The following is a 25,265-nucleotide window of genomic DNA, read 5'->3' on the forward strand; positions in this document are numbered from 1 at the left end:
GTGAGTGCCGAGCCGAGGCCCCGGGTGATGCCCTCTCGCACCGGGCCGTTTCTCCGGCTGAGGGTGGCAGCGGGGCAGGCTGGCTCCGTGGCCGGGGCGGCCCCGCTCCCCTCTCCCCGCAGCCTGGAGGTGCGCGGTGCCTCGGGAGGCTGAACCCCCCGCCGCCCCCCCCCCCTCCATGGGGCAGCATGGAGGCAGGACCGGGGGTCCCGCAGTGGGGACGGCACAAAGATGAACGCACGGTGACCCCGGAGATGGCAACGATGCTGTCTCAGGCTGGGCACGGGGCCCAGCACCGTGCTTGGCGTGGCAGGAGCAGGATTTGTCCCTCAGGATTTGTCCCCTGCCCCAAGACCCTCTCGGGGCCAGGGTGATGGCAGTCCCAGGCACGTGGCTGGGGATGCCCTGCGGTGAGGCAGGGCTGGGGACCCCAGGGCACAGGTAGCACTAACTACAGAGGGGCCTCACCCAGCTCCGCACGACCCAGCCACGACCAGAGCCCACCAGCGTGGTGCAGGGAGGTGCGGGGAAACCTGCGGGGCCATTGCGTGGGCAGAGCTCGGGGCTCAGCATCCCGGGTGCTCAGCCCAGGGTGGCGGGGACAGATCAGCCCAGGTGGCAGGGGGCTCAGCCCAGGGTGGCAGGGACAGATCAGCCCAGGGTGGCAGGGGGCTCAGCCCAGGGTGGCAGGGGGCTCAGCCCCATTCACCTCCATGCACAGCCCCAAGGTGAAGGAGAACATCCCGCTGCCCCACAGTTCCGGGGGACGTCCCCGCTGCCCCATGGTTTGGTACCTCACATGGTTTGGTGGGGAATTCCCTGCTGCCCCATGTCCCACGGATCAGTGGGGACATCCCTGCTGCCCCAGATGCTGTGACTTGCTGGGGACATTCCTATTGCCCCACATCCCATGTGTTGGTGGGGACATTCCTGCTGCCCCACGTCACATGGCTTGACAGGGACATCCCTGTTGCCTGATCTCCCGGCGTTCAGTTAGGATATCCCCGCTGCCCCATGTCCCATGACTTGGGAGGGGATGATGTCCCCGCTGCCCCATGTCCCATGACTCAGGGGGTATGTCCCTGCTGCCCCATATCCCCTGTCTTTGTGGAGACATCCCTCCTGCCCCATATCCCCTTTGTGGAGACATCCCTGCTGCCCCATATCCCCTGTCTTTGTGGAGACATCCCTCCTGCCCCATATCCCCTGTCTTTGTGGAGACATCCCAGCTGCCCCATGTTCCATGACTTGGTGGGGACGTCCCTGCTGCCCCATGTCCCATGACTCAGGGGGCATGTCTCCGCTGCCCTGTATCCCACGGCTCGGTAGGGCTGTGTAGGGACATCCCCCCCTTGGTAGGGACATCCGCACCGCGCCATGTCCCATGGCTCGTGGGGGATGTCCCCGCTGCCCTGCAGCCCCACTCTGGCCGTGGCGTGGCTCGACACAGTCCCCCTGCTGCCTCGGGGCCAAGTGCCACTGCAGGGCGGTGGGCTGGGGAGGGTGCCAGAGTGTGTGCCACCCTCACCCCGCTGTCCCTGCCCGCAGGGTGAGTCCGGGCCCCGGGGTGCCCCTGCGCGCTGACATGGCTGCGGGCGTCATCCGGCCCCTGGCAGAGCTGCGGCTGCCCTCGCCCTTCCCACACAGCCTGCTGCTGCCTGCGCGCCCTGAGCCCGACTTCCCCGACCTCTCTGAGGAGGAGGAGGAGGAGGAAGAGGAGGAAGAGGAGGAGGAGGAGGAGGAGACGGCAGAGGAGAGCGCGGGGCCGGAGCTGGCCATCCCCAGCGCCGCAGAGACCACCCTGCAGCTCCTCAAGTTTTCGGAGCTCATCAGCTGCGACATCCAGCGGTACTTCGGGCGGCGGGGCCGGGAGGAGGCCGCCAGCAGCCGCGGCGTGCCCGAGGACTGCGGCTCACCCTGGCGCGCCGAGGCCCAGCCCGAGGCCGCGGCACCGCGGGGCAGCCCCGGGGCCGTGCACAGGCTGGGGCCGCTGGCCGAGCTCTTCGAGTACGGCGTGCACCGGTGCCTGCCGCCCCGGACAGCCGGCGGCAAAACGCAGCGGCTGGAGAGGAAATACGGCCACATCACCCCCATGCACCGGAGGAAGCTGCCGCCCTCCTTCTGGAGGGAGCCGGGCCCCGGCCCTGCCGGCCTCCTCCATGCCGGCACCCCCGACTTCAGCGACCTCCTGGCCAACTGGTCGGTGGAGCCAGGGCTGGAGCTGCCGGGCACTGGGCGGGAGCTGCCGCCCGAGCCGGGCCGCCCGGGGCTGGAGGCTGAGCCCTTCGCCGGGCTGTGACCCCACCACGGCCCCGGGGGCCCCCAGCCCCGCCACGTGCCGCCCGGTTAATGATAAACCTGGCGGCCCCAACGCCGGGGCACCTGGAGCCGCTGGGCTGGAGCCGGCGATGGGACGAGTGAATAAATGACTCCCGCCAGGCACCGGTGCACGCAGCGTCCTTTGCCACCCGCCACCGCGGTGCCCCTGCCGCCGCTGACAAAGGCTCACCGCTTGGCCTGGCCTCGGGGGCCGCCGGCTGCCCCGGCAGCAGGAAGAGGCGGGAAGCGCGGTGCCCGCGGGCGCCGGCAGCCCGTGTTTACCCTGCGGGCCCAAGTTGGTGGATCCCATCCCCTTATCTCGGCCGCGCCAGGGCAAAGGGCGACACGGGGCCTCATAAAGCGTCCCTGCCAGCACCCAGCGGGGACCCACCCCACCCCACCTCAGGGACCCGCTGCACCCCACGGCTCCCCTGCCCCGTGGCAGCGCCAGGGAACCAGACCCACACAGGAGAGCAGGGCTGACCTACGGCGTGGGGAGAGCAGCCGGCCCTTCCCCACGGCCCCCAGCACCACACCAGGCTCTCGCCGGAGCCCGCGGCCCCAGCGCCGTTACCAGGGCCCGGCCGAGGCATTCCCTGCTCCCTGGCAGCTCTTTGTTGGCCTCGAAAGGGAAAAGCTGCCCCCGCCTCGAGCACTCCAGCCCTGCCGGGGGGCCGAGGAAGGTGGGGGGGCCCTGGCCTCCCCCCAGGCTCCCACCCTCCCAGCACCAGCAGCAAGGAGAGGGCTCGGCTCAGCCCCAGGGGACTACTGACAGACATGGCGCCGAGTCCGAGCAGCAGCACTGGGGGAAGCAAGAGACAGGCAGCACCCCCATAAAAGTACAAACAGGCTTTATTTGAGCACAGTATCCCACAGGCGAAAGCCCCCCCCCAGGCACCAGGATGCCCCTGCCCAAGGGAGAGGGGTGGGCAGCACCGGACCCCTGGCTCCAAGTCATGGCTCCAAGCCCAGGTGAGGGACAAGGATGGTGGGAGGTGTGGGAGCTGAGGTGCCAGGGCTGGAGCCCTCCTCATCACCCAGGGGACTGCAGGTTCTGCTCCCTGCCCCCGGCCCGATCCAGGGCTGGCGGTGGGGGTTGGAGTGCCTGGCAGGGGCCGGGCTGCTGGAAAGGGCCAGAACAAGCCCCAGCAACTGCAGAAGCACACCCGGGTGACCCTGGACCCCAGCATGGGCGAAGGGGAGAGGCAGCAGCGATGGCGGGAGGAGGGCAGGAGTGGCAGAGGGACACAGGCTGCAGGACCAGCACTGCCCCAGAGGAGGCAGCTCTCCCCTCCCCCTCCCTGCCCCAAACCCCAGGGGTGCCTCCCCACACACGGGTTGGGGTCAAGGGAGCCAAGAAAGAGCAAGAGGAGGCAACTGCTGAACCATGGGAGCCCTTTTATTGCACAGCCGAGCAGGGCACAGCCCCTTCCTCCAGCCTGAGGGGCAGAACCGCAAGCGCCTGCCCCAAGGCTCAGCCCGACCCAGCACAGCAGGAGCTCGGGGCAGGGCAGATGGGGCCCTGGGAGCAGGAGGGAGCCCCACCATGTCTCTTCTGCTCCCCACTCAGGCCCTGCAGCAGAGGCCAGGGCAGGGCCAGGTCCCAGACAGCCCAGCCTGGGTGGATGAGGCAATGGAGGCCAGTGGAGGCCACAGAGGGACTGTGCCCAGCTCAGCAGGGCACTTCTGCTCCCCCTGGCACGCTCCAGACTTCACCCAGCCCTCAGAGAGAGCCTACGCCAGGAGCCGACGGAGCCAAGGGTGCGTTTTGATCCCTTGGGGAAGCAGAGGAAGGGGTGAGAAGAGGAGGCAGTACATGTGGGAAGGCAGCGACGGGCAGGAGAGCCAGGGCAGCCAAGCACGCCGGTGCTCCGGGCACCGTGACGCCTGCACAGGCTGGCCCAGTCCTCTCCCTGCCTCCCACAAAGGTGGTCCCCGGCTCCAAGGGGCCAGGGGGTGTCTCCGCTGGGCAGCACCGCCCCGCGTCACGTCTGTGCCAGCGAGAGCTCCTCCAGGCCTTCCTTCCCCAGCCGGTACCTGGCAAGGTCCTTGCGAGTGACCATGCCCACCACCTGCCAGGAAAGGGACAGGGTACGGCCCCATGCTGGCACCCGGAGCCTGGGGACAAGGGCAGCGCGTTGCCCCCCCACCAAGGAGCCCAGGCTGCCCGCATGTGGCGAGCAGGGACTCACCTCGTTGCGATTGTCCACAACCACCAAGTGTCGCAGCCCCAGGGCTCGGAAAAGCTTGAACACCCGTGGCAGAGATGCCTCCTGCAAGAGCGAGCGGGGCTGTGTGGGCTGCGGTATCCCCAGCCCACCCATGACCCCGGGATGCTGGGGTGCAGAGGGGTCCCTGGCCGTTACCTGAGGCACAGTGTAGGGCGAGGGGTTCATGAACTCGCTGAGGTCGATCATGCACTCGCGCTCATCCTGGGAGACGTGGATGGACTGGATGGGGGGAAAGCGGGGGTAGGCGTCCCGGAAATCCTTCAGCTTCAGCCGCCGCTGCACCAGGCTCAGGTTGGCCCTTTCCACGAAAACCTTGGGAGGAGAGAGGCCGTCGGGGACTGTCATGCAGTGCTGACAGGCACCAGGGCTGGGGCAACGCCCAGGGGCAGGGAGGGAAGAGGGCAGGAGCATGGGGCAGATGGACCATCTGCAGAAGAACAGCCTGTTTCCCTTTCGCTCAGGGTTTGTGAGCTCAGGGGGGTGCGGGATGATGCCGGGGTAACCCCAGCACGGCACGGCAGCCCCCACTGTCTCCTTGGCTGAGCCGAGGGAGACGACAGGGACCCTCCACCAGCTCCTCCTGAGCAAGGTAGGCACCAAGGGGCCTGAGGCAGCAGTGGGACAGGGGCACCGGGGCTCTGACGCAGCCCAAACAGCCTCCACGCAGCATCACCCACCTTGTGCTTCAGCAGGACAATGAGCTGGGAACGCAGGATCAAACCCCGCAGTCCTGCCACCTGCGACAGAGCACCACACGTGAGATGGGGCTGGGGGGCGAGGGTCCCATGCCACAGCCAGCCCTCGCGTGGCCGAGCCCCAGCTGCGTCCCCTCGCAAGCAGCGGCCAGCCCACCTGCGTGGCATCAGGGTTGCTCTCCACCACCGGGAAGCCGTTGTGGTTGGAGGAGGTGTCGCTAAGGATGTCCACAACTGTGCCCACTCGCTCGATCCTCCGCAGGCAGGTGACAGGAGTGCTCATGACCTCCCTGCAGGGAAGGTTCAATGTGAAACACAGCCCCATGGCGGCAAGCCCCAGATTCCCCCGCTCCCGCTACGCACGCCTCCTCCATCCCCATAACCTGCCGGGGACGCAGGGAGGGAAGGCACCGCAGGCCCTGCTTCTCGCTGGGGAAGGGGCTGGGCTGGTGGCACTGGGGACGCAACATGTCACTGCGTCCTTTTCCAGCTCAGGCCAACAGCGTGGTCCAAAAGCTGCCGCCCTGGGAGTAACGAGTGTCCCCCAGCCCACCTACCTGGCTGTGAGGGAGTGGGATGTCACCGGGGCCTCCCAGTGCAGGAAGGGCACGCTCTGCAGCTGGATGTGCATGTCGTAGAGCCCCTGCGACAAGAGCCGAGCCGTCAGGAGAAGCCTGGCGAGACGCCAAGGGGTACAGCCAGGCAGCAGCTCTCCTCCGAGAGGGAGCACGGGCTTGTCCTCCCCCTCTGCAGGTCCCTAGCACCCCCAGCCCCAACCCACAGCCTCTTCCCGGGTCCCAGGCTCCCAGCGAATACACCAGCCCTCACCTCCACAAAGTAGTCTCCCACAATCTTCGCCGTCATCAGCACCAGCATGATGGGGAAACCATAGGTGACGTTGCCCGTCGCCTCCATCATGATGACCGTGAGACTCAGTGTCATCCGCACTATCCCACCTGCGAGAGGTACCCGAGGGGTTTGGGGGTTTACGGGGGCAGGGAAACATGGGGCGAGGGGACAGCAAAGCACTCGAAGCCCCTCGGTCTCTGCGTGGCGATCCAGGACTGCCTGCACAGGCAGGGGTGCCCTGGATGAGCCCAGCCCTCGCTAGTGGCCCAGCGCTGCCCGTGGGTTATTAGGAAGCCGACAGCCAGGCCGGGCTTCAGCTGGGGAAGAAGCTGCACCGAGGCAGCACGGACTGCTTTTTCCCATGCCACCTTCACCCTGACATGAGCGGGAGCTGGCCAAGACCGCGCCGCGGGGAACTCACCCAGCTGTGCGGCAGCTCCCATCAGGGCGTACTTCCCAGGGTCAGCCCAGATCTGAGCACAGGAGAGAGAAGGGGCCGAGTCAGCCGCTGGCTCCAGGGCATCCAGAGATAATAAACAGTACCCTGGCCCCAAGCCCCCCCTCCAAAGCGGGGAGGAGTGCCTGAGGCTGCCTGCACAGCCCAGCTGCCAGCAGGGTTGCGTCGGGATGTGGGAAAGCCCAGACCCAGCTCAGGAAGACATCAAGCGAGGAGTCAACCCACTCCACACCTTTCCAGACTGCTGTGGCTGGGCTCTTAGCCAGCCCAGCGGCGAGGGAGGAGAGCTGGCTGCCACATCTCCTCCTGCCCAGCGCTCCTTCCCACCAAGCACTCACCGAGCCTTTGGTCAGGTAGGACAGGGAGATGCCGAAGAGCCTCCCCCAGGCAGCACCGATCAGCAGGGAGGGGATGAAGACTCCCGCGGACACCGTGAGGCCGTAAGTCCAACAGGCCAGGAAGAAATACATCAGTGTGAACATGCCCAGTGTCATGGGGTTGTAGGAACCTGAGGTGGAGAGAGAACGGAGAGTCAGTGCTGGTCCCGCAGCCCAGAGGACACCACAATGGGCTGTGGCCATGGGAGAACAGACAGCAGCAGTCTCGTGACACGCTCCCAGCAGTGAAAGCCCCTCTCATCGGGTGCGCCTTCCTCCCTGGCAGCACAAGCCTTTCAAACCGGCTCTTTAGGTTGTTTCTGCCCCCTCAAGGGCCCCGCCAGCCAGCCGGTGCCATCCCAAGCCCTCCCATCCCACCGAGTCCAGCACGCGCCTCTCCTCCATCTCATGACCCGCAATGACCCGTCCCCTCCCAGCCCCACTGTTCCCAGCCTCCCGCGAGGCCGCGTGACGAACTTCAAAGCCCCGAGGGACCGCCAGTGCTGGAGGACGAGGTCGGGAGGACGGGGGTCCTACCGCCAGCTTCGGGATCGGCTCAGCAGAGTAGGTCCTGCAAACCCTCTCCTGTCCTGCAACTCCCACGGCTGCTCCGGCCAGTCCCAAGCTGCCCCCCAGCATGGGCTGTGCCATCACAGCGAGACCCTGCTGTCCCCAGGACTCGGGCTACTGCTATTTTAGGACTGCCGAGCAGCTCGGTCTAGTTTAAACAAGTACTTTGCAACCTCTCCTTCACAGAGAGGTCAATGGACCAAAGCCCTGGGCCATGGAGGACCCAGCACTGCAGGGAGCGACCCCGAGACACAGGACGGTCATCACTTGGCTTCAGGTGGCCAAGCTGCACTCTCTGGGCTGAGGGTCCAGAAATTCAGAGCTGTCTGCCCCCTGCCCATGTGCAGCTGGGCACGAAACTCAGACCAGCAGGCAGAGGGCAGGCTGTTGTTACACTAGGTCCAAGGGAAATGGGAGCTGGAACCTGGGAGCCAAATTGCATTTCTCAAACAAATCCAAACCCCAAGATCCACCTCCGCAACCTGCGCAGAAGGTAAAGTCATTCTGGGGCAAGAGGCCCTGCTAATTAAGAAAACAGCCAGGGACATTTCCAGGACCGACTTCAGACAGCCAGCGAGGGTCAGACATGCTCCCACACAACTCAGAAGCGACAGCTTGCAAACACGCACGAACAAAACCAGGTCCTCGTCCACAGGCTCCTGAGACCACAGCCCTTTGGCTGGGCTCATAGGTGCCACCAGGCACAGCACCCATCCCTCCTCCTTCCACCACCACAGGAAAGGCGCAGGCGCAGTGCTTTGCTGGGTCCCACCGTGCCCTCACGGGGCCGTGCTGACCATCCCCTGCCTCGTCCCTCGAGCGGCCAGGGAACGGGTCGGCCACCTCGCGCCAGCCCAGCCCCACGTTCGAGGTTCCGCTGGCCGGGTGCACGGACCTGGAGGGTCATGGAAGAGGTTGACGACGCTCTTCTCAGGTGTGTTGAAGAAGGCAGTGGCCATGGAGTTGTACTCTCCATCAGCACAGAAAAGCTGAGGGGGAAGAAAAGAGAGAGTTAGAAGCGGCAGATCCAGGCTGCCCGGCGGCAGGGAAGGCTGCCAGGCTCAGGGGGACGTGTGCCAGCAAGGAGGCAGCTCTGGGCAGCGAGCACACCGACACCACGCTTGGGTCTCCAGCTCTGCCTGCGGCAGAGGGCATTGACTGTGAGGTCCAGTGCCCCAAAACCCAGCAGGGTCTCGTCTCCCTGCTCAGCCCTCAGCCTCTGCCCAGGCTCAGGGTGCCCCCCACCCTGGGGGGCCGTTCTCCAGCATCTCCTACCTGCAGGGGATATGCCACCGAGCTCCCCTGGATGGGCTGGCAGTCCCTCGAGCAGTAAATCATGACGAACCCCACGGTTGCCGTCACTGCTGCCACCAGCATGGCCTCAACCACCTGGAGGCAGGGCCGGTGGATGTACCTGCGAAGGGAGTGGAGGAGTGAGGATGGCACCCAGGGGTGCGGGCAGGATCCCTGCAGCCCTTGGCACATCGCATCGGGCATACAGACAGGCTGGCTGCCTCTGCTCCCTTCCCAGACCCTGCCAGGCTGTCCTGCGCTCTGTCCTCTGGTGAAGCTGCCGCGGGCACCCGGGGTGGGAGGCCAGCACCCAGAGCAGCTTTGCCCAGCCGGCTCCAGCAGACCTGCCTGCCTCCCCCGCACAGAGCCGGGCACAGCTCCCACGGAAAGGCTGGCGTGATCTGGCCGCGGGGACAGCACAGAGCCAAGCCCAGAAAGCTGCGGCCCGTGAAGGCGCACGAGGAGCGATGCCCTGGAAGCTGCTGCAGGCTCCTCACCGCTCCACTGCCACAGGTCATCCCTCCCTGAGGACACAAGGCTGGTCCTGGTGTTTGAAAAGCCGGTGACAAGCATTGGCTGCGCCAGACTGGGCTCAGATGGCTTTAGCAGCTCTCTCCGTTCTCTCGTTACTCTCAGGAGCACATAACAGTCAGGTCTGCACAGTGTTTGCACTTTTTTGGGCCCTCAAGTCACTGAAGGGAAATACTTAGCAGGGTCAGAGCAACAGTGGGATGCTGCAGGTCACAACCTCGACCGCAGGCAGCAAGACACACGTGGCATCTTTGCCTCCCAGCTTCCAGGGGCTGCTGTTGCTCACATTAAGTGCACGATTGCAGCCTTGCTCTGGCTGGGAACGCCGCTTCGAGGGAGCGCAGAAGGTGCCAGCCAACCCATGTCAATCGCCTTAGTTACCCATGAGCTCTTACCTGATCCGGAACATCGTTAACCAGTAATTGAGGGCGTTGAACAGGGCCCCGAGGATCCCACCTGGGAATGCAAAAGAGGAAAAGCTCAGCACGCAGGTCCCAGGCTCTCCTACGGCTGCCCAGGACACGAGGAACCCGTGAAGCTCAGGGAGACATCAACAACCCACCCAGTGTGACTGGCAGCCCCAGGACATGTGGACGCTGTCCCCGCAGAGACAGCCAGGACCCGACACCAAGAGCAGCCCAGCACCGGCAGCAGGGTGCCCGGGGGCCAGCGTCACAGCGCTGGCCCTAGGCAGGCGAGGGACAGGCCAGCTCCACAGGGATAAGGGCAGCTCGTTTGAAAGCGAGGGGCTGCCCACGACTGCAATGCACTGACCCCACTCAACGACTTTGCGGTACGTGGATTAAACGGGCTCGCCTTTGCTACAAGGGTAAGGGTTGGGCCAGGATCCAGCTCTCGCCCCCGTGTAAGCCCCACAAGCAGCCTCTGCTCCAGAGTTTAATGAATTTCCCATTCTCCCCAGGAAACTGGATCCCAAAGCTTTTTAGACCCAGACAGAGAACAGAGGAAATTATTCAGACTAATCAAATTGAAAGAGCAGCACTCTCTTACCAACCACTCCCATAAAGATGAAGATAGGAATTTCTTGGATCGTGTATCCCATTTTCTGCAAGCAAGAAAGAAACGGGTTTCGGATCTCCCGGGCCATCCGCAGCCCCGCAGCCGGTCCCTGTCTGCTGGGACAGCACAAGCCTGCACCGGTAAGCGGCTCCCAGGGCTGCCCCAAAGTCTCCCCTGGACGCCCCGCAGCCCCCAGACCCAGCAGTGGATGCAGAAAAGCCTCTGCTGGGGTTGGTGCAGCCATCTGGCCAGACCCCACAGCCGGCTAGGGCAGAGCCTGCCTCAGCCCCTGGGCGATGTTTTAAGACAGACCGGTGGCCCCAAGCTGCCGTGGGCTGCTTCTAACCCCGCCAACAGAGCCCTACACGGGGGCTCTGTGCCCCCTCGTTATCTGTGCCATACCTCGTTATCAAACCTGCCGAAGTTGATGAGCCCAGGGCTGGAGAGATCCCAAGCGTTGCCGTGGTAAACGCTCAGGACAGAGTTCAGAGTGAACGTAGAGATCATGGAGGCAAAGAACTGGAAGGAGACGCAGCCCAGAGTCACTGCCAGACGCCTCCAGCCCCGCTCCCTCACCACGTGCCCCCCGCACTACCCCCGCTCTGAGGCCCTTGGGTAGGGCTTGGTACCCACGGTGCGGTGGGGACAAGAGGCCACGTTCCCTGTGGCAGCACTCTGGGCAGCTTACACCGACCAGGGGCTTGCTCCTCCTTTTGCCTCTCCGTTGCCCCGGGCCACAGCCCAAGGCAGCTCCCTTGGAAAGGAGTTGGCAGCAAGGTGGAGCTCAGCCAGGTCCAAATTCAGCCCCCGAGGAGCAGGGCACAGAAGGGTAGCTGGGATGCTGCTCCCTGGGATGCGTTACACACAGCTGCCCAGCTGGGGCAGGGACGGCAGGAGGCCTGGGGCTGCAGGGCATGGGGAAAGGCAATGCCTCACACCAGAGCCAGCAGCCCTCCATTCACTGCTCCTGCTTTCCAGCACTTACGATTCTCCATGTCAGGAACTGGTTCCAGAAGGAAGCCCCTTCCTCCAAGCTGAAGAGAACACCTCCTGCAAACACAAGACACAAACACCTTCACAAGGGGCATGTGCCGCAGGCCCTCGGCTCACAGCACCAGCTGAGGTTCATCAGGAGCCAAATTCATCCCAGCCCACATGCCCCAGACCTCACGGGCTCCAGTGAAGGGACCAGCAAGCCCACCAAGCCATCAGTGATGTCCTGATTGCAGCGAAGCCCCTCCACCGCCCTCCTCCATCCCAGGGAGGCAACATTTAGGATCAGAGACAGATGACCCCCCCTCCTCTCTTCCCAAGACCTGCGTGGCGTGGCAGGACAGCTTGGAGCGGGGCCGGGCACTTTGCGGGAAGGCTCCTGCAGTGCCCTAGGCAGATCCCGGCAGCTGCCTCCGTGCAAGGGGGAACAACCTCCTGACGAGGTCCACGCGCAGGCCCTGCTCGGCGTCAGAGAGCCAAGACACGTACCCACGGGGGCACCAAACGCAGCCGAGACGCCAGCAGCAGCTCCAGCCGAGACAAAATCCCTCTTTTCTGTGTCTCTGCGGAAGTATTCGAAGATCTGAAACACCGAAGTGAAGGCAGGTTTAGGGCTGGCCGCAGGCATGAGTTTAGGGGAGACACAGGGTGTGCCATACGTGACCCCAAGCCACCAGCGTCACCCCAAAGAACAGCCCAGTTCGGACACAGGAGGGGCACCTGCAGCACAGCTCCTCGGCCCTCAACACCAACCTTGAAGTCTCGCTTTAAAGACGTGGATCTTCCCTGGGAGATCCCGGCAGCAATCACTGCTCCAGAGTGAATCATGGGTCCTTCCTACAGGCAGGAGAGCAGAGTCAGACCGGAGAAGGAAGAACCCCAGGGACAGTCAGGGACGGCTGAACGCTGCTCGCCAGGCTGCAGCCCTGAAGAAGCCGGCCGGGAGGATTTCCCTCTGGGAAATACAGACCTTGCCATTTTCCCCCCTTAAATCCTCGTTCTAGCAAGTGGCTCCCGCGGCCACCTCCCGTTCCCACCAGCACTCCCTCCGGCCGAGGGGACGGGGGCTTCCCTTGCCTGCCTTCGACCCCAGCAAGCTCCCAACGGGGCACCCAGGTCTCCCCCATCTACCCTGCAACAAACGGGTTGTCCCCCATTGGCAGGGACAACCACCCACGGACACGGGCTGCCGTTCTCCTGCCCTCAGCCACGCCACACCCAGCACGGAGCCGTGGCACCGCACGCCTGGGGGCTGGCGCTGCGCGCCCCGGGGACCCCCCTAGCCTGGCCACGCCGCGGTCACCTCGGCCAGCAGACCAGGGAATAAAACTGGGAAGGCACGGCCGGGCCCCCAGCGCCCGGTTCCCAGCGCAGGGCCAGTGAGGGGCTGGGGCACGCGTGCCAGCAGCGGGTAACAACACGCCAGCAGCTTTGCGCACATCACCTTCCCAACGGCCAGGCCGCCGACCACCGAGAGGATGACCCCGCAGACTTTGATCACCAGGGTCTGCAAAACAGAGACAACAGGCACAGCACATCACGGGGGCGGCACGAGGAACACGACCACAGCAGCTACGGGGGACGCAGACCCAGCGACCCCAGGGAACTTGCGATTCTCAGCCCCCTGTTGTGGCAATGGGGTTGGCCAACTTTCTTCTTGGCCAGAGCAAAAAATTACCCAGAGCTGCCGTTCCCAGCGCCAGCTGCCGATCCCAGGGCAGGAGGTTTAACCGCCCGACACCGCGGGGAACAGCTACGGAGCCGGGCAGCGCAGCCGGGAGCTCGTGCCAGCTCCTCCTCTGCCACGCCACAGGCAGGACCACCCCATGAGGACACACACGCCCGGGCCAGCCCGGCAGAGGAGACCCCATCACGGGCAGAAGGCATGCATCCCGCCATCTCCCGCTTCCTACCTTGAGGCGGACAACGTGCGGGATCTTCACGCCGTTGAGATAGCATTTGATCTGGGGAATGCCGCTGCCGGCTGCGACAGGCTGCGGGGAGCAGGGAGAGCGTGAGTGGCTGCCACGTACAGGATGGGGACACACTGGCCACCTTACCCCCGTCTCTCAGCACAGGGCACACCAAGCGCACCCTCGGGGAGGCTCGGAGATGAGGCCAAAGCCTATATACAAGCTGTATAGGCCAAAGCCTATATACAGTGGGTGCCTCCTTCAAACCCACCTTGAAGGAGGCACCCACTTGAAGGGGGCACCCACTGCCCCTAAGGGCAAACGTGCCAGGGAGAAGGAGCCGGCTGGGTTCTTGGGGGACACTAGGGTGTTCCCACCACCATGCCACGGCGAGAGGCCCAGGGCTGCAGAAGGCTCACACTTGGTGGCCAGGAAGAGCAAGAGCAAAGCCACAAGGAAGACACTGGTGACTCAGAGTGGCCCGCAGGGAGCCATCACCCCCTCCCAGCCATAACCGGCCCCAGTCTCTGGCTTGTCCTCCAGAGCGTGTCCCCGAGGCCCCTGACCAGCCCGCTCTCTGCCAGCGCTCACGTACGCCCAACGCGGAGAGGCCGAGCTGGGGCCGAGGCTTGCGAGAGCTGCGCCCGCAGCTGGAGCACAGCCTCTGCCCCAGGCTGCCAGCGAAGGGCAGCACATCCCGTCCGTCTGACAACCCCGGAGAAACTCGGCAGCACAGCTGGAGCCAACGCCGAGGAACCGGGGCTATCAGGAGCCAATTTGGCAGAAATACATTTGCTATTACACAAATTTGCGTGCTTTCTGGTGACGTGATCCTGCTTCCCCCATGTAAAGAGCCAGGGCAGGAGGCACAGGGATACCCCAACCCAGACCAGTTCCAAACTCTTACCTCTATGAAAGCAACGATCACAGAGCCCACCATCACCACGCTGGCGTTCAGCGTGGCCCAGAGTAACAGGGAGAAAGACAGGCCCCCTTTCTCCGTGAACTTGTCGATGTCTGGGGAAGCAGCTCAAGGAAAGGCTAGTATCGGTTGGGTACCATCCCTCCCACTGCGATAACGCGTCGTTAAAATGCTTCTTGGGCTGCGGCCGCGCAGCAGATCCTGGGCGCTTAGGGCAGCCAGGGCTGCTGCGAGGAGCCTCTCTGTTAGGGCAGCACCCAGCCACAGCTCAGCCCCGCAGAGCAGCCGGGCACTCGGCAGGGTCTGTGCCACCAAACCCAGGCGAGGCAGGGCTGCCCTCTCCCCCGGCACCCCTCTCCTGGCTACCAGGAGCAGAGATCCTGCAGCTCCCGGCTGGCCGGCGGCCACGGCTCCGTGGGAGGATACTGCCCTTCACCACCCGGTACTTCAGCCCGGCCAGGTTCTCCACCACGATGTCGATGAAGCAGGCAACGAGGCCGGTGAGGATGCCAATCATGGCACAGATGACCCAGCGCTTTATCTCCACTGTCCGGAAAGCCTGAGGGCCAGACAGCCGTTAGACCCCGCTGCCGCCCAGCCTGGCCCCTCCAGCACCGGAGGGACTCCAGCCCACCTGGCCGCCTTCCCCAACACAGCCCCAAGCCTGGGCAGCTCCGAGGAGAGCTGCCCAGGGAAAACTGATGCTGGCTGACCCAGGATCGCAAAGCCTGGCCACAATTTACTTATTTTAAGCCAGTGCCATTGCCCCTCTGTGGGATCCCTAACAGCAGACATGCTTTTCCAGCTTGCCTGCCTCCATCAGACCCCTCCTGTTGGGCTTCTTGCTGTGGCACTGACTCCCAAAACCCCCAGGGCCGATGCCTCGCATGGCTCCACAGTCCCTCTGCTCAGGGACCTGCCCCGTGCTGCTGGCAATGCCACCGTGGGCACCCAGGCTAGCTCCCGTTTGAACCATCCTATGCTGGGTCCTCGCTCCTGAGGTTTTACGGCCCGTCACAAGATGGTCGGTGCCCAGAAATCCACCCCGGCTCAAGAGCTGCTTTGCCCACAGCCTGCCCTGAGGTGGAGAAGTCCCCCAGCAGCCGGGCAGGGGGGAATGGCTTCCCCGGGCCGTCCTGGCTGCAGGGACGGCGGGCAACCGGGTCGCGGCGAGACTCACCGTGTGGTTTATCCTCCTCTCTTCCTCCAGGAACAGCTGGTTTTCGCTGTTGTCATAGTCCAGGCTCTGGCGCAGGGGAAGAGACACCCGTGTCGGGGAGGGCTGGCCTCAGACCCTCACCCCTGCCCCTCCACACCCCTGCGTCTTTTTCTTCCCTCGATCCCACTCCTTCCCTGCCGAAACCCCTCTAGCTGGGCGGCCCCGAGCCCTCGCCCCACGTACCTCACCCACTGCACCCCCGAGGGCAGAGCCAAGGCAGGGAGATGAGCGCTCACCTCGTACTTGAGCGACAGGAGCTTCTCGTTGTGGGGGATCTCGTTGGGATGCTGCCGAGGGAGCTCCGTCTCCTGCAGGACGCGATGTACAGGTTAGGAGGGCCAGGTCCGAGTCCAGCCCTCCTCTCTGCCACCTAACTGCTGGCTTAACGCTGGTTTTCATGCTCAGGAGGGGCGGGGAGGACTGCAGAGACCCGACCCCAGTGCGAGGTGCCTGGCAGGCCAGGATCCAGGGCGATTTTCCACCAGTTGGTGGATGTATGATATTTACGGCAGCTGGAACGGGCTGTCAGACACGCACCCGCACCCACCGCCTCTCCGTCCCGGGGCAGGACGTTTCCCTGCGGGCAGATGGAGGGTTTGCCCAGCCGGGTACCACGCTGCCATGTTGATTCGGCGCTGCCTCCGAGCAGCTCCGTGCTCCGGCGGAGGGCAACCTTTCACCTCGGCAGGAAATTCCTTCAGCCGACAGCAAGGAGCTATTTCAGGCAGGCCCACGATTTTGGGCAGAAACCAAATTCTGTTTCCCAAACGCCTTTGGCCATGCGAGCTGTTCCCAGCTCCGAATTAAGGCATTTACTGAGGATGCCAGAGGGGCCCCCGGGGCAGCGGCACCCCGCACACTTCCCTGGCCCCGCATTACAGCTATGGGCAAATCCAGCCCAGCCTTTCCCCCGAGGCACCGGATTAAGACATATTTCTTCCTATTTAAGAATTCCACAAGAAATATTTAGCAAAAGTCTTCTTCCCGTTTGCTCTTCCTACAGCTCCAGAGCTGAGGCAGGAGCATCTGGGGAAGAAAAGCTTCTCAGGTGCGCGTGGAGGGGGAATAACTTGAAACTTGAGTTTTCGGAAGATGCCCCGTCTGCCGCTAACCCTGTCCCTAGGGCTGAGACATCTTCCCCCAGCTGCTGCCCCGCTATACAGCCCCTCCCTTGCCTTCGCACTGAGCTGGGCATCAGGCAAGAGAAGCAGCTTGGAGCTCTCACGACAAGAAAGAAATCCTTTCCCACGCCACTAGATTGTACATTTGCTCCCGCGAGAGGAAGGTTCCTGTGCCGGCAGAGAGGTGCAGGGGACCGTGATGTCCTCGGGCCAGCGCTGCGGCTAAGAGGAAGCAGCAGCGGTCGAGGCAGAGGGACAGCTAGCTGCCCACGCCACAAAGGTCGCCCAGCCCAGGAGGAAGCGCCGAAGCCCTCGTGGGACAAGCCGGATGCGAGGGGGGGAACAAAAGCAGCCGTTAGTGCTGTTAGTAGAAGAGAAGCGGTCTCGGTAACAGCGGGCCCCTTTCTGTGCCGCTCACCAGCTCACGGATATCCTCGTTGAGGTCCACATTGCTCAGCTGCCCGATGCGCAAGAAGGAGGAAGGAGTGAGCTGAGGAGAGAAGGGAAAACAGGGTCAATTCCCAAATGCGACGCAAGCCTCGGCAGAAGGAAGGAGCAGGCACACGGGCGCTCGTGCTCTGTGCCCCTCGCCGAGCCCTGCCTGCCTACCACCAGAGCCCCCCAAAAGCGCAGCACCCGCAGAGGGCCGCTCTCAGAGGACACACGGTGGGACCCGCAGCCCCGGAGGGAGCACGAGGCAGCAGCAGTCTGCCAGGGTTTGGGCAAGCTGCTGCAACCTGTTAGCTGGCAGAGCCAGCTCGCCCCGGGGAAGGTGCCAGCCAGCAGCAGCTCATTCGAGACTGGCAGCCGGCAGCCCCAAGAGCTGGCAAGAGTCACCAACGGCCTCCGGCCGAGGAGCGCGGCAGCAACCCCGACGCAGCAACCGCGCAGCCAGCAAGCCCGTGCCGAGCAGCACGTTCCACGCTCCCCTGGAGCCGGGGAGGGACAGACCCCCCGAACAGAAAGTGCCATCTCCACGGTCACAAGCACACCGAGACCTGCCGGGGCCATCCCTCAGCTCGCACACCCGGCCAGCGATAAGGGCTGGCTGAGGGCACGTTTGGCTCTGCCATCTGCTCCACGGGAGCAGTTCCCAGCCAGGGAGACGAGCACATCAGCACGTTCATCTTCCTCTGAGCACCCAGGACCGGAGCGACGGCCGGGCCGGCTGCCAGCCGGCGCACACAAGAGGAAGCGGGGCACGCTGCTCCCGAGCGGCCTCGGGGACACCAGCGCCTCTCCAAGCCGGCCCCAGCGCAATGCTGGGAAGGAGCATTTGCATCTCCTTCTGGGGACACAGGTTCTCCTTTCGCTGGCAACCACTCGGGTTCGTTACTGGCAGCGCAATTGTGTAACACGGGAGTTTTCGGAGCGTTTGGGGCATCTCTTGTCTCCTGGACAATGCAGGCAAGGGCTTGGGCCGCAGCTGAGCCAGCCTCCAGCCAGGCAGTGCTGCAAGGGGACCCAGCAGAAACAGGCAAGCCGCCGTCATCCCTCCGCCATTGTGAAACACGGGGATGCACAAGGGTGCAAGCAGCACTGTCCCTAAGCTCAGCCCAAACACCATTTCTCAATGTTAAGATCTTCCCCTCTGGAGCCTCACCCCTCCCCAGCCGCCAGGCTAAAGGACTGGAGAATACGAGGGATGGCGAGCAACAGCGGGGCCCTGGCATGTCGGTCCCTCTCTGCCGGCAAGCCGGCAGATCCCAGATCAAGCCCCTGCTGCTTTAATCCCCACCGATCCCATCTGGAACACGCGGTCGGGACCGCGCATGTCACTGCGGACGAAGAATACCCCTTTGTGTTTGCAGCCTGACCTATTTTCCCATTTCTCTGTCTGGTCCACATTCTCATTCGCTCCCTGACCTGCAGGCGGGTTTTGCTCCAGCTTCTCAAACCCTCTTTGGTGCCCTTTTGTCCCCAAAAGCCTGAGCCACAGTGGGCAGGGCGTCCCTGGCAAGGGAGCTGCGGGGCCGTGGATCTGCCCACAGGAGGGGCTGAGCACGAGGTGCTCCATGCAGCGGTTTTGGGACATGGGTTTGCCAAGACCAGCCTGGTTCTGGTCCATGATAGCTCCACAGTCCCCTTGGAAAGGACCCAGGTGGACTTTCCTGGCGGTCGGAGCAGACCACCGTGGGCTCCTATGAGCCAGGCACTCCCAAAGCTGTCACCTCCCCGGGGAACACGGATGGGAACTTACGGAGAGGCACGAGCTGGAGGCAGGAACTGCCCGTTTCAGTGCCCGCTGGCGCCCAGCCGCTCCGGTGGCAGGCGGAGGTCCCAGCTGGGCCCCCGCCTTCCTGGGGAAGGGGGGGGGAAGGACGTAGTCCTCGCCCTGGAACCCTGGGAGGGACAAAGCTGAGACCTTGCAAGGGAACCCACCTCCACCTGACTTTGGGAAGGACAAAGATTTAAGGCTCCCGTTAGATGCCACACATCCAGGGCAAGATCAAGGCAACGAGATGGAAACAGTCGCTCGTGCCACGTCCGCCGCTCACGCCTGGGCTCAGACCTCAGGCGCCAAGGCCTCAGGTAGGACCAGCCCTTCGGGGAAATTCTCCTTCTGCTAGCCACAGAAAGACCAAAGGTGGCTGAACACCCCCCCGCGCACCCCTTCTCCATGGAGCAAGCGGCCAGGGCACGGCAGCTCTGCACCCAGTGGATTAGGCAGCAGCAGGACCCAAGCACAGATGAAGGGAAAGGAGCTGCAGCCGAACCTGAACTTTGTTAGACAAGCAGCACGTTTTTAATATGCCCCCAAGTCCTGGTCCCTCCGGCATCCAGATGGGCCCAGCTGCTCTGCGAGCGGAGGGCTGGCTCCCATCTCGCCTGGCACAGGGATCACATGCTGGGAAGACAGGAACAAACTACTTCCATCAGCACCTGACTTTTATAAGAGGGAGAGGGGGGATTCAGGCAGCCAGGAGCCGAGACAGAAGGTTATTTGCGCATGGCTCAAAGACTGACCGAGCACATGGACAGCGCTACGCTCCTTTGGAAGTTTTTCAAACCCATGCCAAGACAGCTGCTGATCCCGGGTACGTATGATGTTGGTGTGACCACGGTACGATAATCTCCACATAACAACACGCACTATTGCCAAACCCCAGAGGACGCAGGAGAGGCTCTCGGGCCTCCAACAGCGGCACATGAACAGCGACGGCACCCAGCCCTCGGCACTTGCCCTGCTTGGGGGGTAAAGCTAATTCCTTACTCACTTTCAGCTCTGCAAAGAGACGTCTGGAGCCTTGATCTGGACCAAAACTGCTTAACACCTTTGTCAGTAGGGCAGCTGGTACACTGGTGGGCAGGGCTGCTCCTCAGAGGGACCTCACCAGGCTGCAGGAAAGCCCCCAAAATTCAACAGAGGCAAATACAAAGCCCTGCACGTGGGATGGATGTGCCCCAGTGGTTAGAAAGCAGCTTTGCTGAAAAAGTCTTGCAGCGAGCTGGTGGATGAGTTGAAGAGGAGTTGGTGGCACAAACTGGAGGGGGTCGACCACCTCCTGGGCGGTGCAAGACCACAGCCAGGTGAAGGGATCCCACGTCTCTGCCTGGCACCTGCGACAGCACACCTGGGACTTGGCGTCCAGTTTGGGCTCCCCGGGACGAGAGCGGCACGGAGACACAGGAGCGACTCCAGCAAGACAGTCAGGGGCTGGAGCACGTGGTAAGGCGTACGAGGAGAAGCTGGTGCTTCTCAGGGAGACCTTGCCATCTCTGGACACCTAACGAGAGGTTACAGGGAAGATGGAGTCAGACTTTCCTTGAAGCTTTGCACTGATGGGACAAGAAGCAGCAGACAAGCCGCAGCAAGGGAACTTCCGCTTAGATATCAGAAACAAACGTTCACCCTGAGGATGGCGACACGCTGAACCTGGGGCCAGAGAGGGTGCAGAGTCTCTGTCCTTGGAGACACCCAAATCTCCACTGGACATGGCCCTGAGCGACCTGGTCTAAGGGATCCGCGCTTAGCAGGGGCTGGGCTAGAGACCTCCCGAGGCCCCTTCCCCCTTCATCACACTGCCACCCACTCCAGCACTGCCCCGAGATGGGCGAGAGCAAATTCAGGATCAATCTCAACACAAAAAAAAATCTGGCAGAAGATGATCTCAACCGCCACCTTCTCCTCGTACCCCGAAAGGATCACCTCCAAGGTCGGGCAGCGGCAGCTGAACGCAGATACCAGCACCAGCCCAGAGCATCGCAGGTCGGGGTGGGAGACAGCAGCACCGCTGCCAGCGTCCCCGTTTGGCAAAGGTGACAAGAAGCCACGCTGCTACACGTGATGCCACAGCAGTGTTTTACCTCCAAGCAGAGCGGTCAAAGAGCAATCCCTGTTCGTGAATAGCAGAATGACTTCACTTGAGGCTAAAACGCCGCAGAACCAACCCGGGCTGTGTGCACAGCTATCTAGCAGTGCCTCCCAAACATCGCTCTGAAGAATTGTAAATAGGGAGCGTCTGACTCTGCTCCGCAGCCCATTGCCATGGGGACGAGCCAGCAAGGCCACTCCCTGCAGGACATCCCCCACCCCCAGCGACCACCTCCTGGCATGAAGACACCCCCCATACACTGCCCCTTATCGCCATCCTGCTGCTCACTAACGAACTGGAAGCACGTGGCTTTCTGTTATCAATGAGATAAAGCACGGCGTAGACCGCACCAGGAGCCCACAGCAGTATTGCAGAAGCAGCGGGAGGGAAGGAAGAGGACTACCAGCACCCAGGGCCCTCTTGGCCCCAGCACGCTCTGCCAAGGAGCCCCTGGTCCCTGCTTGGGTGGGAAGGATGGCTCCAGGCTGCAAGGCTGTGTCACCGGCTGGCTCACCGGCAAGGGAAGCCCTGTCACCGGCTACGGCAGCGTACGGGGGAGATGAGCTGCAGGGCTTTGGAAATCCCCCTCCTCTGGCACACAGCCACAGCTGCGATGGGCTTCAAACCAAGGCGGCCATCATCCTTGAAACGCACCACACCAGAAGAGAACGAGGCTCCTCACCTCCAGGCCCGTAAGGGGGGAGAAAGCGTCTGGACTCTCCCCGTGGCATCACCACTCGCCTACGATTTTGCTTCCAGCCTCCCGCTGCCGCTCCGGGGCACAGCTGCTCCTCGCCCCTCGCCTGCATCAGGCCAGGAGACGCTGTTATTGTCCTGGCCCACCCGCCCTTCTCCGGGCACCTTGTCCCACGTGTCCCCTCTGCAGAGGGGCAGCGCAAGGTTAAAGTGCCGCCGCAGTCCCCGACTGTGTGAGCAGCCGGCAGAAGGGACTGGACTTGCCAAAACCCCTCTGCTTGGGGAAGCTCCTGCCACCACCCGAGGGCAGTGGCTTTCCAGGGAGGTCAGCTCCGGGGTCCCAGAAGCGGGCCGGCAGGGACAGGTACCTCTCTGCCGGTACCCAGGGGACGCGCGACCTGCAGCCCATCCGCCAGGAATCAGGGCTCACCCAGCAGACCTCTCTTTCTCCCTCCCCCCGCCAAGATTTTCTGATCGCGGCAAGCGCGGCAGCCCTCCGGCATCGCCACCCGGCCACAAAGGCTGCATTTTGCACCCTGTTACTTGAAGTTAAAGAAAACAAGACCAAAAACTTCTAGAGATGCAGAATAAACACACAGGGGTTAAGAAGGACGAGCCACCCAGCAGCAGCAGCCTGGTCCACATTTTGGTGACCCACTGCCCGCACCCCCTGTTCCAGGCACCCTCTGGAGCAGCAGCATTATACCAATCCCAAAGTCAAGGCATTTTAGCACAAATACAGAGCATATCTTCAACGGGTAGTGAAGGAGAAGTGTTCTTTTTCGAAAAATACCTAACGATGGAAATTGGCTGCTCTTACTAAAATTGTCCACCCACTTTTCAGCCTGAGAACCAACACGCGCGGCTTGAGAATGCGGGAAAGGGGCAGCCCGTGGCAGGTGTGATGCTCAGACGTACAGGCAGCGTCTCGCTTGTTGATATGCTCAAGGCACTAGAAAGTCCTGGTGAGAGGACGAAGGCTCAGTCAGCTCTGGAGCAGCGCTCAGTTGGTCTCCTCCAGTTTTGGGGCCTCAGGCACGGCCCTGTAGCATCCCCTCTATGGTCACAGGCACGTTTATCCAGCCCCTCCTCACCTCCCACCCACAAGCGCTCAATCTCAGTCTCTCTCGCAGCAGTCAGCGGCGGAACTATAGACCCGTGCTTCCTTTTGTCACTTTAAGATCACTTTCATTTCCATTAAACAAGCATGTGAGAAAGGGAAGAAGCTCTGCTGGGGACATTTTTATTGTATTACCACAACCCAAGTTTAAGTCTCCCGTGAGCCAAGCAGCTCCAGCGTCTGTTTCTCTGCCAAAGCTGTCCCGCTTCAATCTCACGACTACACAGCATCTGGGTCAAAGGACCGACTGAGGGAGAAAAGCAGCTGCCCTACCCCGAAAGGCAACCCCAGTGCTATGGGGACAACCCAGCCGCCACTGCCGGGTCGGTGCCGCTGCCAGGGGTGTGTGTGGGCCGGGCAGCCGTGGGTTTGGAGCTCCGGGAAGGTACTCGCTCTCCTCCTCTGCTAAGGAAAATGCCACGTAGCGCCTCGTCACCAGCTGGGGCCTGAGCCGTCCGCACCGTGAAGGGACACGGTGACAATAAATCAGATCGGCAGGGCTGGGTCTCCACCACTGACCGGCCCTGCTGCAGGGGGGCTCAGGCATTTCTTCCGAGCCACCAGGAAAACCCTTTCCTAACTGACCCACAGCCACGAGACCCGGTTAATCCCCATTTTAACACCCTTCAGACCTGCAGAATTCACCACGTGGTCTTTAAAGACAACCTGCGCTGTAAATACACGGGGTGCTGTGGTACCAGCTGGGAAGATTATTTTTATTTTCACACCAGAACAGCTGCAACGGCACAGGCGCCTCCTTCCAGCTGCCGTGCCCCGCGCTCCCGCAGCGCCACGCTAAGCACTTCCAGCCTAACGAACCCTGCATTTCCCTCTAATTAGCCTGCTGTTCTGACTTGCCCAGGAGTAGGGGAGCACAGAATTATGCTCGGCGAGACGCCCCTGCTAACAGCTGCCAAAGGCTGGCACCGCTCCTCCTCCTCCTCCTCCTCTAAGCTCAGGTCTCCCAGCAAACTCTTCGTAGGAAATTTGAGGATGTCACCCAGAGGCAGCTCCTCTCCCACCCGGCGCTGGCACAGAAGTGCCCTGTGGACCTGGCCTGACCACGGCGCTCGCCCGGCACAGCCCGCCCAGCCACAGCTTCGCTCTGTAACACGCACCGAGCGCCTCGGCCAGAGCCACGGCGTACTTCACGTGGAGGAGAAACTGCCAGGCAGAGTGCCCGAGCAACAGCCTCCGGGTACACTGGAGAGAAGTTTCTCTTCAGTTAATTACCCAAAATTAATTTGCAAGAAGGAATCGGCCTCCCTGTGCCTGCGATACGTCCCACCCCGGACTCGCTGTTTGCCAGCGTAGTTCCATACGTACTGCACGACGTCCACCACCACGCCGGCGTTAGACGCCCTCACGTTTGAGCCCGGCACGTTGCTTTGGGCACCGGCAGCGTGCCAGGCAACAGGCCCTCTCGCACAACGCTGTTTTTAGTAGGAACGAAGAGGGCAGCCGCAGCCGGCAGCGGCGGGCCCCGCCTCAGCACGAGGTCCTGCCGGCTGGGACCGCCTCGGCCGCCCGGCTGCAGCCCCGGCCGAGGCGCGGGCAGGAGCCGGCCCCGCAGAGCCGCGGCGGGGCCCGGCCGGGCACGGGCACCGGCACCGGCACCGCTGTGCGCCAGCGCCTCGTGATGGGAGCCGGCCGCGGCGGGCCCGCCCTGCCCTACGGCGGGCGCCGGGCGGTGAGTCAGCCCCCACGCTCAGATTTTCCCCCGCGAGTGACCCGAGGGCCCCGTGCCCCGGCCGTGGCTCCCGCCCGGCTTCTCCCTGCGCCGAGCCCTGCCGGGTTCTGCCTTCCCCGGGCTCCCCGGCTTGCGGGAGCCCGGAGGGGGCCCGAACTCCCCCCGGAGCGGCTCACGGAGCAGAGCCCCGGCACCCCGCAGCTCCCTGCCGGCAGCCCCCGCCCGGCCCCGGGGCAACGAGCACGGTCAAACGCTACAGGGGAAGGGGGACGCGGACGCGACCCCAACCCCCGGCCCCAGCCCGCCTCCGGCGGCGTCCCGGCGCAGGGAGGCCCGGGACGGGGCAGACCCCCCCCGCCCCCGGTGCGCCGGTAGTACCCTCCCGGTGCCGGTACCACCTGCCGGGCGCCGCCCGCCGCCCCGGGGCCGGTGCCGTTGAGCAGCGGGGTGGTCTCGCCCGCGCGGCCGTCCTCGTCGTCGTCGTCGCGGTCGCGGCCGGACCAGGACACCTTCTTGGCGACGTTGGCCATGCGGGGCGGCGGCAGCGCGCACCTCCGCCGGCCCCTGCCTCACCGGCTGGTCATGTGACCGCCGGGACACCGCCCTCACGTGAGCGCTACGGCGGCCGGCGGGGGCCGCCCAGCCCCATGGCACCATGGGAGTTGTAGTCCCGCCTGCAGGCACCCCCCCCCCCCGCACCCCGTCCCCGGGGAAGGGGCCAAAGCCCGTCCCCGGCCTGTCCCGCAGCCGCCTCCGGCGACGGGCTCTGCCGCGCTGTGGCCTCAAGCGGGCGTGGCAGCCGTGACGGCAGCCGGGAGGCTGCAGGGCCTCGCCCCGCGCCAGGCCCAGGCCCGCTCCCTGGCCGTCAGCCGTGGCTGTGGCCCCGCAGCCGCAGAGCCGGCGCTGCTCCTGCTCTCCAGGCAGAGCAGTTCG

General features: G+C 63.7%; 2 protein-coding genes across 2 annotated transcripts; one reads left to right on the forward strand and one right to left on the reverse strand.

Moving 5' to 3' along the window:
• The first annotated feature begins 1,548 nt into the window (after window positions 1-1,548).
• PERCC1 (proline and glutamate rich with coiled coil 1) lies at window positions 1,549-2,299 on the forward strand. The gene has a single exon (XM_075515377.1). The coding sequence runs from the start codon at window positions 1,586-1,588 to the stop codon at window positions 2,297-2,299; it is 714 nt and encodes a 237-aa protein (XP_075371492.1). The 5' UTR covers window positions 1,549-1,585.
• Window positions 2,300-3,699: 1,400 nt separating this feature from the next.
• On the reverse strand, window positions 3,700-24,937 carry CLCN7 (chloride voltage-gated channel 7). Its single transcript, XM_075514953.1, has 25 exons — window positions 24,731-24,937; window positions 16,929-17,000; window positions 15,626-15,697; window positions 15,351-15,416; window positions 14,597-14,729; window positions 14,156-14,265; window positions 13,249-13,329; window positions 12,780-12,842; window positions 12,089-12,172; window positions 11,825-11,918; window positions 11,328-11,392; window positions 10,745-10,861; window positions 10,334-10,388; window positions 9,718-9,778; window positions 8,774-8,912; window positions 8,394-8,487; window positions 6,890-7,059; window positions 6,516-6,567; window positions 6,074-6,201; window positions 5,803-5,888; window positions 5,403-5,535; window positions 5,228-5,287; window positions 4,686-4,862; window positions 4,512-4,592; window positions 3,700-4,391 (listed from the first exon to the last, which is right to left on the reverse strand). Exons 1-25 carry the CDS (start codon window positions 24,860-24,862, stop codon window positions 4,305-4,307), a joined length of 2,412 nt encoding a protein of 803 aa, XP_075371068.1. The 5' UTR covers window positions 24,863-24,937; the 3' UTR covers window positions 3,700-4,304.
• Window positions 24,938-25,265: the final 328 nt, after the last annotated feature.

This window comes from Mycteria americana, chromosome 12 (assembly GCF_035582795.1).
Source record: "Mycteria americana isolate JAX WOST 10 ecotype Jacksonville Zoo and Gardens chromosome 12, USCA_MyAme_1.0, whole genome shotgun sequence".
Lineage (NCBI taxonomy): Eukaryota > Metazoa > Chordata > Aves > Ciconiiformes > Ciconiidae > Mycteria > Mycteria americana.

What these genes read in the sequence shown, in the direction of transcription:
- PERCC1 (XM_075515377.1), top strand. Translation starts at nt 1,586, where the DNA reads ATGGCTGCGGGCGTCATCCGGCCCCTGGCAGAGCTGCGGCTGCCCTCG.
- CLCN7 (XM_075514953.1), bottom strand. Translation starts at nt 24,862, where the DNA reads ATGGCCAACGTCGCCAAGAAGGTGTCCTGGTCCGGCCGCGACCGCGAC. An exon ending in CCTCTTCCATGACCCTCCAG is followed by an intron (nt 7,060 to 8,393) that starts GTCCGTGCACCC and finishes TCTCCACCTCAG; the next exon opens with GTTCCTACAACCCCATGACA. An exon ending in CCTACCTGACCAAAGGCTCG is followed by an intron (nt 6,568 to 6,889) that starts GTGAGTGCTTGG and finishes TCCTGTGCTCAG; the next exon opens with ATCTGGGCTGACCCTGGGAA.